At 41.3% G+C, this 17,627-nt stretch overlaps 3 protein-coding genes across 11 annotated transcripts; 1 reads left to right on the top strand and 2 right to left on the bottom strand.

Annotated features, from left to right (window-relative positions):
- Window positions 1-447: 447 nt before the first annotated feature.
- On the bottom strand, window positions 448-4,444 carry trim35-28 (tripartite motif containing 35-28). The gene is made up of 6 exons (XM_035162493.2): window positions 3,754-4,444; window positions 3,362-3,457; window positions 2,404-2,634; window positions 2,268-2,290; window positions 2,036-2,154; window positions 448-1,609 (listed from the first exon to the last, which is right to left on the bottom strand). Exons 1-6 carry the CDS (start codon window positions 4,150-4,152, stop codon window positions 1,074-1,076), a joined length of 1,404 nt encoding a protein of 467 aa, XP_035018384.2. The 5' UTR covers window positions 4,153-4,444; the 3' UTR covers window positions 448-1,073.
- Window positions 4,445-8,726: 4,282 nt separating this feature from the next.
- Window positions 8,727-12,187, top strand: cxcr3.1 (chemokine (C-X-C motif) receptor 3, tandem duplicate 1). The gene is made up of 3 exons (XM_035162505.1): window positions 8,727-8,827; window positions 10,148-10,549; window positions 10,973-12,187. The coding sequence occupies exons 1-3, from the start codon at window positions 8,792-8,794 to the stop codon at window positions 11,708-11,710; spliced, it is 1,176 nt and encodes a 391-aa protein (XP_035018396.1). The 5' UTR covers window positions 8,727-8,791; the 3' UTR covers window positions 11,711-12,187.
- Window positions 12,188-13,732: 1,545 nt separating this feature from the next.
- On the bottom strand, window positions 13,733-17,314 carry LOC118113116 (C-X-C chemokine receptor type 3). Of its 9 annotated transcripts, none has more exons than XM_035162500.2 (4): window positions 17,163-17,309; window positions 16,325-16,397; window positions 15,771-16,124; window positions 13,733-15,475 (listed from the first exon to the last, which is right to left on the bottom strand). In XM_035162500.2, exons 3-4 carry the CDS (start codon window positions 16,119-16,121, stop codon window positions 14,720-14,722), a joined length of 1,107 nt encoding a protein of 368 aa, XP_035018391.2. In that variant the 5' UTR covers window positions 16,122-16,124; window positions 16,325-16,397; window positions 17,163-17,309; the 3' UTR covers window positions 13,733-14,719. The 9 variants fall into 9 exon arrangements, with proteins under 9 accessions (XP_035018391.2, XP_035018388.2, XP_035018392.2 ...); XM_035162497.2 differs by having other exon boundaries at window positions 16,334-16,397; XM_035162501.2 differs by having other exon boundaries at window positions 15,771-16,121; window positions 16,334-16,397.
- Window positions 17,315-17,627: the final 313 nt, after the last annotated feature.

Below are 17,627 nucleotides of genomic sequence, written 5' to 3'. Positions count from 1 at the left end.
CAAAACTGTGACAGTTGTAAATAATGTCCTTCATGATCCACTTATGAATGTTCTAATTCATAAAGGCTTTTCTCTACCCATACTATTTCTGTCTGTGGTGAAAGGTGTTTAATATGAACATATTCTCTGTATTTCTATTTGATTCTATTTTAAATCTTCTATTTAATTGCCTATTTTATACATTCACATGTTCTCTTGTCTACTTTATTTTGACTATCTGCTGCTATAACAAGTACATTTCTCCTTTGTGGGATCAATAAAGTGCATCTTAACTTATCTATCTTAAATGAGGAAACACTGGCACAAATCTCACGAATGTGAAATGAGGAAGCACCAATGACAAGTTAATCCCATGTGGTGAATACTGGTGTGCACCAAGTGCTGCATTTCCTTAGCTTACATTTTCAACAATTGTTTTATTGTTTGTAATTCATGAAACAAATTACATTTGATTTGAATCATATTTTATTGAACAAGTGTCAATATGGAGACAGTATATTCAGTTTTCTGCACGTGCAGATTCAGAGCAGTCGAAGTAGTTTATCATCCTTCAGTACTGTCTAGGACGTGACTACTCCCTGGCCAGGCTGTGGTGAGTGATGAACAGCGACTCAATATGATTATCGAAAAACCAACAAGCCCAAAGATTATCACAATATTTGAGGCTAATCAACAAAAGCATAAAAAGGTAGGAGAGCGATGAGTAAAAGCACATATTCCAGGGCATAAAGACAAGAATTTAAATCAAATGTATGCATAGATAAATAACTACCACTATAATGTCCCCTCGAGTATGTGTCTAATCTTAGAGTGCTTACTAATCAAAGACAAGAGTAGCTATGGAAGCAAGCCATTTAAATAGTTAATTTCACAAATATTTGTTGATATTGAGAGCTGGTAACAGTATTGATCAGCAGCTTCCGCCATCACTTTTTATATCGCTCAAGCTCTCTATCTATTAATTAAATATTAGTGCACGTTACACTTTCTTATATGTTTTTTTTTTCAATATCAGATTTTCTGTTCTACAGGTTAAAGTGAAACAATTCACCCCTCTGCCGTATCACAGCCCATTATGAAGTGTGCACGGCCATTTTTCCTTGAACCAGAGTCATAGGTTCACTATGGAGCCCTGGGCCAAAAATGGGAAAAATCTTCTCGTTAAAATTGTGTGTAAAACTGATGAGATGCTGTTCTGTTTCCCCATCCCAAAATGACACATCCCCCTTATCTATGTTTAGCTTGATGCGAATCCTGTTTGGACGCTGCTGCACCTGCAGTTCTGTACGCTCAGGTGTGAGGGCATTGTACACCCCTTTGCTGAGGCCTATGGACCACACACCGCGGCTCGTAGACACCGTGAACTTCTTTTTGCGGACCACCGACTCTTTGCATACTCCCACAATCCATTTCGCGCTGTCACCAACGACAACATCCCATCTGTGTTTCCCGGAGGTGTAACCTTCAGCTCCCAGGACAAAGATACAGGGGTCGAAGCGCTCCGGGTTTTCCGGGACGGTCAGCCGCTCTGAGCTTTCCTTCACACTGGTCAGGTCAGCGCTCACGGACAGCCATGGAGAAGCTGTGTTTGGGTTCAGCACCACTGGATCTGCACACACAGGAAGAGATGCAGTATTAGTCATATTGCCTCTTTGAGTCCAACTCAAGCAGCTTCTTACACGCCTTAAAACTCTTCTTTGTTCCTCAACATTACATATTCAAAAGATTGTCCCTAAAAATTCCCCTCACGGCCTTAAAATAGCTAAGATGTAGATACACTTTCCGTCCTCATTTAGTGAATATGCTATAACCTTGCCCCTGCTCCCTGTCTCCCCCATCTGCACTCACCTCCAGTGCACATGTAAAGAACTTGGGTGACCCCAGCTAACAACCCCACCCGAATGTTCACAGGATTGGTTTCTTGGCTTTTTGCATAATTTTTCATACTGACAACGGTTTACTGCAGTGTTGGAGCACAGTAACATATACGCAAAGGCAATGAGAATACCGCGGGTCACCCAGAGAAAGTACTCACAGTATTTGACATGGGTTTGCAGATTCTTCCAGATTTTGAAGCTCAAATCACCAACATGATTGCCCATGTTCAAAAGAGAGTCATCAGGGATGCAAGGGTCTTCATGAGGCCACTGGGCTCTAGAGCAATATGTGAAGTTAACAAGGGACATTTGTACGCAGACAAAGAGCAGTGGAAACCTGGATAAAGCACAGTGTATATGATTACAACAGTCTGTTTGGCAGTTACTTACTTTATCTTCAAATTCTTGAAATTCTAAAACACAAAAAAAGAGAGTGACTGAGATAAGTAACACAATTTTTAAATCTCTGTAAAACACTACAAGATCACAGACAAAACAAAGGTCTCATGACTATGGAGTCTTTTACCTGCAGGAGGTTAAGATCCTCGTTGCCCATTTCCGTCTTCAAAGTATCGATGAGCTTTTTCAGAGCGACGACTTCGTAGTTTGTCTTGACAATCAGCTCCTCTATGGCAGCAATCTTCTGCTCCTCCTCAGTAGCGAGGACTTGAAGACGCCGAGCTTCCTCCGTGCGAAGTGCTTCGTAGAGCCTCTCAAACTCTGCCTTGATGTGTTTCTCCGCCTGCCCAGCTTGATACTGCATTAAGCCAGAGGAGAGGGTTTACATGAATAACTGTGCAGTTGATTTGTAATGTCTGAGTCATTGAGAACTCGTTCGTCCTAGATTCCAGGTACAGATCAGCTGTGGTGGAGTTTACCCAGATAACCATATTATGACTTTGCATTGATTTCCATTCATTGTGGACGGTCTAATCAAAACCTCATCCCTAACCTAAACCATGACCAATTCATGCCAAACTGTAACCGTAACCTAACTACAATCCACATCTCTCTCCAAACCTTAACCAGGCCCTCAGTGATGACATCTTGCATCATTAGGGATTTGGTCCCCATGAGATCTACTGGTCCAGGGTCAGTGTTAATACTGGAAAATATCTAAAAGTAACAAAAATGAGCACACACACACAAAAAGTGCACTACCATTACCGAGCAATATTTAGGTAGTAGAAGTATTAGTTGTCGTATTCAGCCTTTCACTGTATTTTTTTTAATATATATATATTTTTTCTTATTAAGTCTTTGTACTAAGTATGATTAGTTTATTATTATATATTTATTTTGTAAAAACACATTGTATTCTATTACTTCATCTTGATGTTTTGTCTTTTAAGCATTTTACTTTTGCTACTTAACTTTGTCTTTTTAATGGGGATTCCTTTTCACACGATTGTTCTTGTAGAACCTGTGTAACAATAAAGACCTTGAATCTTACGACGTCAACACCATCATAACAGAAACTTTACCTTGATGTGCTCCACTGTGTTGTTGAGAAGGAGTTTCATCTTCCTGTGCGAATCCACTTTCTTTTTAAAGATGTCCACTCTGAAACTGAGCTCCTTCTGTAGGAGTCGGAGAGCAGAGTGTTAATTAACCAAAGGGAAAGAGCAGTAAGATATTTCAGTCAGTAAATAATGAGTGAATTCTCATTTTTCGGTGAACCTTCCCTTTATTGTATTAGGATTAAAAGACAAAAAGCAAAATATTACAATAGAACATGTGTTAGGCGAGACATCAGGGAATATACATCGTCCTCTAATGATCTACTGAAGAGAAACAGGACTAAAGAATATAATTTTAGTTTGCTGCCAATCTGCTGCTCCACATCCCTGGCTGAAACCTGCAGGGGGCGCTGTACCTTACACAGCGGAGCTCCCTCTTTCAGCGACCACAGCCTGTGCGTGTTGTGCTGGGAGAAGCAGCCCACGCACAGCGGCTCCTCGTCCTTCTCGCAGTACAGCTCCAGCGGCTTCAGGTGGATCCGGCAGATGTCCTCTCCGGGCCGCTGCTGGCTCCGCAGCCAGCCGGCCTCTCGCTGGAAGACCTCGCAGGCTTTGCCGAGATCCCGGTTGGAGATGGCCTGTCCCTCCGTCCACTCCTTGCGGCACAGCGGACACAAGAGTTTCACCTGCAGACACCCCTGCAGACACTCCCGGCAGAAGCTGTGGCTGCAGGGCAGCAGGACTGGGTCCCGGAAGATGTCCTTGCACACGGGGCAGGTCAGCTCCTCCGTCATGGGTAAAGGCTCCTCGTCCATTCTGCCCGTCCTCGACACTTTACTTTCGTTTTTGAGAACAGCCCGAACCGACGAATACTGACTCAGAACTACTCGGTGTTACACCTGGAGGCTTCGCTTGTTTGTTTATCTCACCAAAGATGAATACAAAGTAGTTCCAGGTCCAGTGAAACACTCACGAGCTCCACGGGTCTTTTTGTAAACACCGCCGAAGTTCGTGGCTCCTTTTCCGGGTTTTACTCAGAGGAAGCAAACCTGTGGCGGGGTCAAATAACACCGCCCTCTAGTGGAAGTACAGGTCGCAACAGAAATGATAATGGAAAGTTGAGCAGATGTTTTCCTGCATCTGTCAGACACACACACTTTGTGTTATAATGAAATATATAGATACAGATAGTGGGATTTGTGAATATGGGCTATACAAATAAAATGTGATCGTTTGATTGAGTGAGAAAGACTATCAATCCAACATAAATACACATTTTGTTTTCCTCTAAATAACATTGTCTAACCTCCCATATACTACAACACTGTGCCACATACACACAGATCAGAAATTGATCTGATGATTAATAATAATAATAATAATAATGATAAACTTTATTTATATAGCACCTTTTAAGACACGGTTACAAGGTCAAAAATAGAGGGCAAATAACAGGAAACAGTTAAAAAGCAAACAATAAGAAACAATCATTTGAGCACAGATAAAAATGTTACAGAAAAGAAAAGAGTGAAGACAAGACAAATTAAAAGATTATGAAATGATGATCATAAAATAGATGGTAAGCTGGGAACTAGGAGGAACTTGTATCTCTGGGTATATAAGACCGTGCCAGCTTGTTTTCCTGCTGGTAGCTGATAACACAGCAGTTGGTGTATCATTACGCTGCAGCATGAGGGACTGAAGACAACTCTCTGACTTCAAGAGCAAGCTTTTGAGTTTTATAATTTATTTTTATTAAATATCAATTTTATTTGCATAGTGCCAAATCACAAGGTAGACATATGCCCTCCAAACTAGTCTAGTCTTGGTTAACCTGGCTGAAGCTTTAGTCAGGGAAGAGGTATTCAGGTGGTGCCCGACCTTCCTCGAGTGTTTGGACCCTGAACCACAGCACTCTCTCCTCCTGCCCTTCAGCTCATCCCCTTCCTTGTAAACCAGAGCCAACAGGAGGCTCTTCCTGCAGCTCCCTCAAACTTCATACTGCCTTTTGTCTGGAGGAGAAGAAAGATAGAAACCAGGGACATGTTGTGTGACATCTATTGCTACAGTGTCAGGAACTTTTCGAATCCCCTTTGACACATTTTCAAATGTTTGTGTCAAATATAAATTTAAACCACACGGACACAGAGGTCTTTTATTCAAAGCACCCTTCTGGGAACTCATATAACCAACAGGTGGAGCTACTGCACCAATCGGAGTGTGATGACACTGCAGGTGAAGAGTAACACTGCTAAACCACATTCAAGCAAACCGCAGTTTCTGGTGTTGTTGGCCGTGTGCTAAATGTAACGAATCTTTGAAAAACATTTGTAACAGTTTTTCTGCTTTCCACGTCCATTTTCATGAACTAAACACGTGATGTCTACAGTCTTTCCAACTCAGTCGCCTAGACACAGACCAAAACTCTCACTTCCCCTCATTGTCCATGTGTTAAATTAGTTTTTTGAATGAATTTCAATATGAATTTTTTTCCTCCAACATTTTAACAGTGTATGAGGGACTCCAATATGTTAGATGCTAAAGTTAAATTACAAATTAATCTGTTAAATTTATTCATGTTAAGTGGGCACATTTTGTGCATCACTCACATCCAGAGTGAAAGAAGCAACCTTTCAGTTGCACATCTCTTCCACGTGGGTGTTTACCTGTGAAATGACTATTTTTGCTGATTGCTGTTTTTGCTTAACTGCACATGACATAATGCTAAAATGAAATATAGTTTATAACAGCTACGGCTGCAAATGTTACGCAGGAAATCCACAGAGGGGCTGCAGCTGTGGGTTCTGCCTCTTTTTTTCTTTTCTTTTTTTGTGAGTCTCTTGAAGGTTAACAGCCAATGGGGGAAGTTTTTTTTCAGTCTTTAAGTCTTCTCAAAAGATTTATGACGGTATTTTCCCAGAAAATATTATGTAAAAAGAGAGAATTTCCCTAAATTCAAGAATACAAAATAGAGTAAGACTGAATAAGCGTAAACAGCTTATTTAATCTTACTGCCAAAAGGTTGAGTGCATGTGAAGCACTACATCTCCCATCATCCCTGACACAGAGACTCCTCTATCTTGTCTATTTTCAAATGTCCACAACCCTCGTGCTGGAAGAAGCATCTTCTAAGACCAGTGAGGGAGACAATCAGGATTATCATGGGCATGAGCAAGAGCAAAAAGCCAGAATTACACCCGGTGCCTGTAACGCTCCGGCAATCAGGGCTCATACATTTTTTCCAGGCCCAGAGATGTTTTGTGAGGCTGGTAATTGGTGATTTGAGCCCTATCCTCTTTTCCTTTTATTCATCCTAAAGGCTTCTGACAACCAGACGTCCATATGGCCTCTGATGTGCTCAGGTTTTGAAGTGAGTGGCCTCTTTGTGGTAATGCCAACCACTTCAGTCGAAAAAAAAAAAAAAAGTGCAGAAGGTATGAATAATCTCTGCTGCGCTCAAACAACCGTGACAGGATCATTATCTCAAGGTGTTCAGATATTTTACAATCATGAAAAATCCTCAGAAAATCATTTTGTGTTCTCATGGATTAGTACACTAATTGCAAATAGCTGCATACAAATTATATGACAACTTAGCAACGTGACAACACAACCCGTACAGGAATCAAAACTAGCACGTGGAAATTTCGGTTCCTCTAGAAACATATTGCCATGGTTTCACAGTTGAACTTAAAAACATGGAAAACATGATCGTGATCTAACACACTGTCTGAAAAACATACAGACTTTAAATTTGTCATTATTTATTAAGAGTCCTAGCGAGAAGATTCAAGACGGATGTGGTAGATAGTTTTTCCTGCTTAGGGCTGTGCAAATCTGTGAAAATCTCAGAAAAATCTCAAGAGCACACATTTGCTCTAAATTCTGCAGCTGTTTGAATAGTAAGGAAAAAATACTAATTAAATGAGACAAAACACAACATAGCTTCCATATCCGAGGCTACTGGGATCGATATTTCCTATCATCCCTCCTTTACTCTTTCAATTCATGAAAAATCCTTCTCAAAATGGCTGCAAACTGAATGTCATGGCGTTTTAAGGTTTCAGTTTTGAGTCCTACACAAAACTCAGGTATGCTCGCTGCTCCTGTGGGTTAGTGTTATCTCATTTGTATTCCAGCAAATGTTGCTATCGGGTTCTGGGTTAAAAACACTCCAACATTTGACATTTGTGATGAGATGTTGGCACTTCCTCAACCTCCACACCGCAAATATTAAGTTGTCAAGGTGTGAAAACAACAGGAAGGTAGATGCTATCGACTCAGAACTGTGCTGTGCAGGTGTTGTGTTTGCATACTGGTCCGCCTGTGCGCACACACATGAACAATACTGAGAAATAAAGGGTGATAAAATCTTGAGGTTGTGGAGAAGGAAACTGCAATTATAATCGTAGAGAGAAGAGATTTACAACTGATATCCAAACATAAATACCACAGAGAGGAACAAAATGACATGGTCGTTGATATGAAACAAAAGCTTTACATTCATAAATCAGTAAATCTGTGTTGTTCCTCATCAGACAATAAATGTGATGGAAACTCATTTCCCTGTTCAATGGATCAGTTTTACCCTTTTACAGTTTGTCTTGTTACAGGTGAAGTTACAGGATCATTGATTGAATTTCTTCCTGTTATTGGTTTTATGTTAAGCCTTTTGAACCTTTTTACATTTGTCTATAGCATGATTGCTGTATGTTTGTATAATGATTACTGAGGCGAGAGTCCTCACCTTCTTACACTGAGGCAACAGTGCAACACTGTTCTGCTAAACAGAACTCAGCTAGTGTCTTTAGGTTAGATCTGCGTAAATTCAAAGAAATGTTACTCATCAGTTTCTTTGGAAAGTGTGTGTGGCTTCTCTCACTTCTCTCTCTCTTATGTTGATGCAACGTCGACTTTTTTTTAATCCAAACCTCAAAAAAGCATTTATGATGAACGCAATTTATGAAGAAGCCATTTTATCTCTTTAGTATCTTTATAGCCAGTTCTCTTGTTTGTTGTGAATAAATAAATTAAAGTTTATATATATATATATATATATATATATATATACAATATTCACTGCCATGATAGATGTTGCACTAGCATCTGCTTCTTGGACCAAAAGTGATGCTTTGTCGAACACAACAAATCGTGGGTAGTCCAGAGAAAGTGGCAGGTGTTTTTACATTGTTTTATTATACATTATAAATAATATATAATATTGTGATGCACATATTTTTACTACCTATTTATTTGATATCTTTACAATTATTTTTGTTATATATAAAGATATAGTGCAAAGTAAATTTTAAATATTAAGACATAGGTCTGAATTACAAAAGCGGTTTGGGGGTTGTGTGTGGGGGCGTGCTTCCTCTGTGTGGCCCTACAGATATCGCTATCGGCAACGCTGGTTCATATTGAGCTCAGAACAGCCTTGTGCATCTGCTCACTATGGAGAATACAATGTCAGAGGAGGATTTCGATTGGGTAATTCATTGCTTTATTTATTTCCTATTTATGAGATAATCTATTTAATATGTGTAACCAGGATGTAGATGAATGAAAGGAAGATTTAAATTAATATACATTTATGATATCATATATTCTCCTATATTATATTATATTATTTGAGGAATCTAATTCACATCTCACATCTGTTTTGCATTTATATGTGATCTTTGCCTTATTCTCTAATTACTGATGAACATGAATTGAATTTCGGAGCAACACACTTGTATTTCGTTGTATTTCATTTTGTCCATTTCATATTTGTTCACTCATTTTTCCGCTTGCTCTCACACTTGTAACTCACATTGAGGGGCCACAGCCTGTGAACACTGTGATGTGGTTTGTAGATCAGCAGTGACATACATTTCTCTCCCATTCACTAAAAGTTGCGACATTTGTGAAGGATGTGACAGAATGACAGAGGTTGTTTTTCAACCATTTACTCTAACAAAATAATACAGATGTTAATGATGTTGTGACTCATATTTTAGTTCCCTGCTAAATCCTGCTGCTAAATGTGGCTTTTTACACACTTCCTCTCGAACATGTGCATCAATTTCTCTTCCCCATCCGCCAGCACAGAGCTAATTTAAACAGGATGACTGCTGAGGGTCATAATATTTTCCCTATTACCAGGTAACAGAGGTTATTTTAATCATTATACTATCACTCCTTAAGAAACTCTGTATAGATGTAGTTTATATTTGGTCATGCGCTTCTCTTTCCAGAAAGCGATGAGGACTAATGCACCAGCAGACTTACTGTGATGCATTTCCTTTGTATTCTCCTGAAAGGTCATTAGCATACAACCTGTTCAGAATATACAGCCTAATATTTAAGATTTACATATTTTATTTTCTAAAATGTGGATCACACAACAAATCAATTAAATTAATGTTATGCATTGTTGGTCAAATAAAGAAATGTATTTAACCTTTGAGAATAATTTATATTTTTTTTAATTAAAAAAAAGTGAAAAATAAAATGTATTAAAAAATAAAAAAGCAATAAGTTAAATAATACTAATAAATCCAAGGTGGAAATCTTACATACAATTAAAGTACATACATAACAAATATGCTTGATAGTTTTTAAGCAATACTGCTGTGAGAGTTAATGTAACTTCTTTAGCATATGTATTAGATAGATAGATAGATAGATAGATAGATAGATAGAGAGATAGAGAGATAGATAGAGAGATAGAGAGATGGATAGATGGATAGACACCACCACCATGTGGTTGAAACAGACTTAACAGCTCTAATGCTCAAACCAAACTAATTTCTTTTTTTTCTGCAGACTTCGCTGCTAGAGAAAGGTGGCACAATATCAGTGGACGGAGACAACTCTTGGTTTGATGGCTTAGAATATTTATACAACGACTCCATCGACAATAACGGCAGCTGTTGCGAGGGGGGCGACGTGTGCGACCTGAGCGAGGGCAGGAACTTCGAGGCAGTGTTCATCCCAGTTCTGTACTCTGTGGCGTTCGTTGTGGGCATCCTGGGAAATGGAGTGCTGCTGGGGGTTCTGGTTCAGAGCAGGAAGACCTGGAGTGTGACAGACACCTTCATCCTCCACCTGGGTGTGGCTGACATCCTGCTGCTGGTGACGCTGCCCCTCTGGGCCGTGGAGGCGGCTCAACCTGCTGGCTGGACCTTTGGTACTCCCCTCTGTAAGATCACTGGGGCTGTTTTCACGGTAAGAGGTTTGCAACAGGAAAGATGCACTAAAACTATCTGTATTATGGAAAAACTTTTAAAGGTTCAGTGTGTAAGATTTAGGTGAAATTGATCTATTGGCAGAAATTGAATATAAAATAATCTTAGTGATGTTTTCTCGAGTGTGTTTTATCTAAATTGTACAAATTGTAGTTTTCTTTACCCTAGAATGGGCCCTTTAAATTTAAATACTTTATATTTACATCCTCTCTACGGAGGCCGCCATGTTTTTTACATTAGCCCAAACTGGACAAACTAAACACCTTTTGAGATTTTATGACAACTGAAGGCTACCACAGGTTCTCTTTCATGTTTGGAAGGGGAGGGTAAGTTGAGGTTCAGCTGCAATGTATGCAGCATACATTCTACACACATTGATATTGGCTGATTTCTTTTCCCTCAGTTCAACTTCTACTGTGGGATCTTTCTGCTGGCCTGCATCAGTATGGACCGCTACCTGTCCATCGTTCACGCCACACAGATGTACTCCCGTAAAAAGCCTTGGGTGGTTCATGCCAGCTGCTTTGCTGTGTGGAACTTCTCCTTGCTCCTCTCCATCCCTGACTGGATCTTCTTGGAGGCTGTGAAGGATGACAGACGAAACAGAATAGAGTGCGTTCCCAACTACTACAAGTTTAACTCTGAATCAGTAGGCGACTGGCGACTGGCATCTCGCCTGCTCTACCACACTGTGGGCTTCCTGGTTCCCTCAGCGGTCCTAGTCTTCTGCTACTCCTGCATCCTGCGGCGGCTGCGCAGCGGCTCCCAGGGCATCCAAAAGCAGAAGGCCTTCAAGGTCATCGTGGCCGTGGTGGTGGTTTTCTTTATCTGCTGGACGCCCTACAACATCACGCTCATGGTGGACACACTTCATTCCGCCAACAGCAGCGATACCTGCGGGGTCAGGACGTCTCTGGAGAAAGCAAAGACCATCACCTCCTCCGTGGGTTACCTCCACTGCAGCCTCAATCCCATCCTGTACGCCTTTGTGGGCGTGAAGTTCCGGCGTCAGCTCCTGGACATCCTGAGGTCTCTGGGCTGCAAGATAAAGAAAAGCGCCAAATTCCATTCTGTCGTCAGCAGCAGGAGAAGCTCTTTTTGGTCGGAGTCTGCCGACACCTCCAACTCCATCGCTATCTGAGTGGGAGACGGACACACATCAATAGTCATGTTAATAAACCTGAGGAGTTTACAGACTCACTGTCCTTTAACGTCACTGTCCTTTTACGTCACTGTCCTTTTACGTCACTGTCTTGGGCAATACAGCGTGTTCCTGTACATTTCCCATGATGCATTACATGTATAAGGCTGTGCTTCCTTTCAACTTTCTGTTGTTCATAGTGCATTAAAAGCTGAACATTAACCACATGGCCGCCATGCTGCGACTCAAGATGCTTTTTATAACATTTCCCTTTCCTGATTACCACACATCATTTTACTATTAGTCAGCATATTATGTTAAACTGTGGAGAGTATGAATATTGTTTTTTACTTGGAGTATGAATACTGTTTTTTACTTGGATTTTTTACTTGGATCATATTTTTTACAGTATATTTTACCATGTTTTTGTACAAGGAATATTCAAATACAGAATAAAGCTTTATTAATCATGAACAAGTGTGTTTCCAATATTAAAGTACAGTAACAGGGCACAAGAGGACAATTCAATATATTTCACAAGGCAAGTCAACACAACATCCAAACAGGTTTCCAGGGGTAAAATAATAAGTCAAATAAAAACCCATCAAACAGTGGATGGAGGCGTGTGTGATTGTCTCGTTTGTTATAGTGTAGACCTGTGTAGCCAAGTCCAGATGGTGGCACTATAATACCAGGATTTTTAATACTGTACATTCTGCAAAAACACATATTATACATTAGATGTTTTATATCTTTCAGACTGAACATCCAAATTTGCTTTCGGCAGGAAACCTACTTAAGTATTGAGAAGGCTAAGTATAGTTTAATTTACAGAAATAAACTAACATAAATGAATAAATTGGGACTTTAGAATGACATGAAAAATTGAAATATAACAGTTTAGTTATATGTTCTGAAAGGGTCATTCCACAGCAATCTGAGTGAGTACAAATGATACATAACTGATGGGAACTTTCCTGTTAACAGAGACCTTTGCTACCAATGTTTAAAAGCTTCAGTCTAACCATATTTAGACAGAAGTAAACAGGGCCCATCAAGATGTCAGGTTTATATACATTTGTGTGTAACTAGTTTTTGTTTTACTGTATAACCTCAACACTTTTCAGTTTGTGTTTTCAACTGACTTCTGCATGAGTTTCTTCTGCAGCATGGTTACAGATGTTTACAGATAATAAATGAGACGGCAGAGAGATGACAGGGAGGTTTGCACATATATGAAAATGGTATTATATATTTACATCATCATGCAGCTATTTTAGTGGACGTATCTTTCACCTCACTGACAGGAAATTGAACCAGAAACAAGAAGCAGTCGCACAACCGGAAAAAACGTGTGGTTTCATCAGAAAGGTAACAAGAAATACATCAAGAGTTAAGAGTTAAGGTCCTCTGACTCGAGGCGAGTGTTTCCATTTCAACCAAAAAGCATGAGAGCTATAAAAAAAGCATCTCTTCTTTCCCTCACAATATGTCATAATAATTTCCATGAGATGCAAATGTTCGGACTGCAGCAGGATGGTGGTGTTGGAAACATAGCAACAACCAGTGTGTGAGCAGGTTAAACACTGAAGTCAGACACTTCTAGGTTTGTCTGGTGTCAACACGTTGTTATCTTAACTTTTGTATGTTGAGCAATGTACCAGGGTTTTTTAAAGGGGGGGGAGGAAACAAAAGGGGTTTTGTTTTAATGCTGATAACAGGTTTATTACTTAACAAGTAGCCCCTTGCCTCTATCACAGTTAAGATATAAGCTCAAAGGGAAACAGGAAATAACACAACTGATGCAATGCTTGCGGCTATTAAACTATAAATGTGACACGTTGCTGCTGCTACAGTCGAGCAGCATTTCTCAGATCAGACTACATTCTTCATATGAGGTGTCGGCTCGAGAAGAACTTCAACACCTTTCAAGCTACAGCAGAAAGAGGAAGGACAATAGTAAGACTGTGGAAGAGGAAACGGCTTCTTTCACTATGAAATGAATGTACAGCAAAAAAAACACCCAATTGAAAGTCATTTTTATTTCATGTAACATTTACATGTGTTTATATAATATTATTTTGCCTTGAGACCAGAAATCAGGCCGGCCCTGCAGGCTTTAACCTACAAAGCAGCATGGTGGTAAAACGGTGTTGTGTTGGGATCTTCAGGATAAGAGTTTATCTGGACTAACTCCTCTTCTTCCCTCTGTTTACCCACCACATTCAACTGCTCTCACAGACAGAGCACGCCACAGTTCTCTCTCCACCCTCCTTTGTCTCACTCTGTCACCTGACTAATGACATCAGCACCAGTTCATGTAATCCTGTGTCCCACAGATCACACACATCCATGTAGCAACTCACAGTAAAAAACAAAGGCCGTGCATGGGATCCGCTGAAGGAAATTCCCTCGCTGATTCATGAACATACCCAGACATCCACACACTCGTTGCGCAATCGTGGAATCCACACAGTCTTTACTGCTTTACGCAGAGGACAACATGTAAAAGTGAAACAGTTTGACATGTTATCAGAAATAAAGTTATAAACTCTGTCAGACTGTTTCATACAGTAACACTGGCAAAAATAAGAGCTTATGTTCCCTAGAATTTCAGTGATAATGGCATTAGTTGAAGATGATTGTTTAACATCTGAAAATTGTTCACTGACATTATATATAAAAAATCTGAACTATAATAATAATAATGATACACAATTAAAAAATATATACCTACATTTAAATACAATTTGTGATTAATGATGACAAGCTACAGTTGTTTAACGGTGATTACAAAATGAAAGTTCAACACCATGATGTGGCTCTGAAACCTTCACAGTTAAAGTGCAACATGGGAGTCATTTTTAAAAATAAATATCTATTTCTCAACATTACACACAATATAGTCCTCGAACAACTCGGACCGATAACATGACTTCATGTTACATTTCTCCAGCGGTGAAACATTATTCATCTCTGAGTCACACGGTGCTGTTATTTGTCTGTTTGTCAGCACTGAGGCGACTGCACCTGATGCTCGACATTTGTCATCTGTTTCATCTCCTCCGCCTCATGACTCTGCTCGGGCCGAGCTTCTTCGCCCATACCCAGCTCCCACAGTGACCTTTTAGATTCATCTGTAGCACATGTCAGTAAGGCCAGGGTCCGTTTCCTGAAGTTACCACACAGGCCGAAATAGAGCAGAGGCCTGAGGCAGGCGTTAACGCAGCCCAGAGCGGCTGTGACCATCAGAGCTGTTTTCAGAGAACCTTCTCCAAAAGAACCAGCCTTAGGTCCCTTAGAACCGTTCCTGAAGGTGTCCACAATGAGCGTGATGTTGTATGGCACCCAGCAGAGAAAGAAGACCACCACCAGGGGCAGGAGGACCATGATGGCAGTCTGCTTGTGGAAGCCTTTCGATCTCTGCTGCAGCCGGAGCAGGATACGGACGCAGCAGAAGATCAGGACGGCTGCAGGCAGCAGGAGGCCCAGTGTGTGGTGGCCCAGGCGTGAAAACAGTCGCCAGTCAGATACTGACTGAGAGTAGTCGTTAACACAAACAGTTTTCATTCCTTTAACATCTTTCACAGTTAGAAAAATCCAGTCGGGTATGGTGAGGATCAGGGAGATGAACCAGGCGAAAAGGCAGCTGAGATGAGCCCTCGCAGGTTTCGTGTGGGTGAACAGCTGCGTGTTGTGGACGATGGACAGGCAGCAATCTACACTGATGCACGCCAGCAGAAAGATCCCGCAGTAGAAGTTGATCTAAGAAAAAGAGAAGGAAAAATGAACACAGTGATCTAATGCAACACAGAAACGTCCGGCCATAACCTTTCACTCTTCTACTCTGATCCCCCCCCTCTTGCCTTTTCCCAGAAACGAGGAGGAATGTTGATGTCACTAGGGCAGGACACATCGCCAAATATAATGAACTGTGTCTGTCAAGTCGATTAAACAGGAAATAATGGCCTACAGTCAAAAACAAATGTGTCCAACTCAGCTTCACTAAAAAGATTTCACTTTCAGTCCATTCCAAATCTACACACCACCCTGTACTTACATTAAAAACAGCTCCACTGATCTTGCACAGCTCAGTCCCAAAGCGCCATCCGCCATCAGCGGCCTGTACAGCCCCGAGGGGCAGCGTCGCCAGCAGCAGGATGTCTGCGACTCCCAGGTGGAGGATGAAGATGTCTGATATGCTCCAAGATTTTCTCTTCTGTCCAAGAATAACCAGGAGCAGCACGTTCCCCAGTTGACCCACAACCAACACGACGGAGTACAGCAGCGGGATCAACACGGCCTTGCTGCCCTCCGATTCGTCGTCCGCCTTATACTCATAGTCCTGATCATAATCGTAGGTCATGTTCTGGCTCAGAAATCCACCAAGATCCACTTCCATGTTCTTCATCTGCTGTGGAGGGTAAACGGGTCAAACAAAGAGAAAAATCACTAAAACTGCAGCGCTTCAGAGGCTATAGGTGTAAGAAATATCCGCTTGTTCCCTGCTCTCTCTCTGTGTTTGTGTGTGTGTATCATCAGCTTAAGTGAAGTCTGTAAAATCTCTCCTCGGGAAGCCCGGCTGACGCTTTATAAACATGAGCAAACTCACACGTAACTCACATGGTGCGATGTCACTGGATGAGGAAACTGTGGAGTGGATTCAAAACAGAAAGCAAAGTTCCCCCTACTCTCTCACACACACACACACACACACACACACACACACACACACACACACACACACACACACACACACACACACACACACACACACACACACACACACACACACACACAGAAGATAGGTTTTACCTCATTAGAACCAGGGTCAAAAAAAGGTCAATGTTTATGCTGAAAAAGGCCCTTTAGAGCCAACAAAAACTAACACCCACCCACACAGAGACACACACACACACATCCTTAATAGGACATTGCATTGACTTCCCTTCATTGTGGACTTATCGAGTATACCCACACACACGCACACGCACACTAAAGAGTATAAAGCTATTTCACGCACAGTGCCAGTGAGTTTTGTTCCTAAGACCTAAGACGAGATAAGACACATTTCTAATGAACAAAATACGTGTTACATCAGCGAGCAGTTTCGAAACGGAGACAGGAAACCGAAAGAAAAAAAGAAAAGGCTTAAACCGGTAAAATCTCAAACCTCGAGATGTGACCTGAGCTGCAGAGGGACCGATGAGAAGTGATCAGAGGACAAAGGGCGGGGGGTCTTCGTGTTTTCGGACCCAACTCCTGCAGCCGGACAACGCATGAAAGCTTCCCGCCGTGTTTACGCAAACACTTTAGGAAGCGACACACTTCTCCTGGAGGTGTGATCGTGTTTCTGAACGAGCGGAGGGTGGATGCGCCCACGGAAAGAAGAAGAAAAACAACACTGCAGGGAAAAAACTGAGGAGCGGATGATATCAAAAGTTGCGCTCACCACCTGCTGGAGGTTTTCACAACACGGACGCACCTCACGCACGCGCACTGACCGGACAGCGGGCTTCTGTTTGTCCGAGGCTGTGGCAACGTGCACTTCGGGTCTGTGTGCTCGGTCACTCCGCTCACAAGCTGCCGCCTCTGCACAAAAACAACAGAATCACCGCGTTTTTCAAAATAAAACTCGTAGTCAAATTCACCGAGGCTACAAATGGAAATCTTATAAGAAGAGCCTGGAAAAACTATGAGATTCTTTTCAGGTTTTCAGTAAAACGCAAAGAAAATAATAAAATGGCGCTGCCCCCATTGTCCAGGCTCACGGGGTAGTACACAGGTTCTTTATTTTGAAGGCTTTATTACTCTACTTCCGCTTTCCCACTTTCTCTGACTTGACGCAACTGGACACAAAGCAGTCAAAGAATGAGCCGCAACGAGAGCCACTTTCCACTAGGTGGCGCTGCTGTGC

This window comes from Hippoglossus stenolepis, chromosome 8 (genome assembly GCF_022539355.2).
Source record: "Hippoglossus stenolepis isolate QCI-W04-F060 chromosome 8, HSTE1.2, whole genome shotgun sequence".
Classification (NCBI taxonomy): domain Eukaryota; kingdom Metazoa; phylum Chordata; class Actinopteri; order Pleuronectiformes; family Pleuronectidae; genus Hippoglossus; species Hippoglossus stenolepis.
Note: the sequence above shows the minus strand (reverse complement) of the source record. Positions and strands in the feature narration are given on the sequence as shown.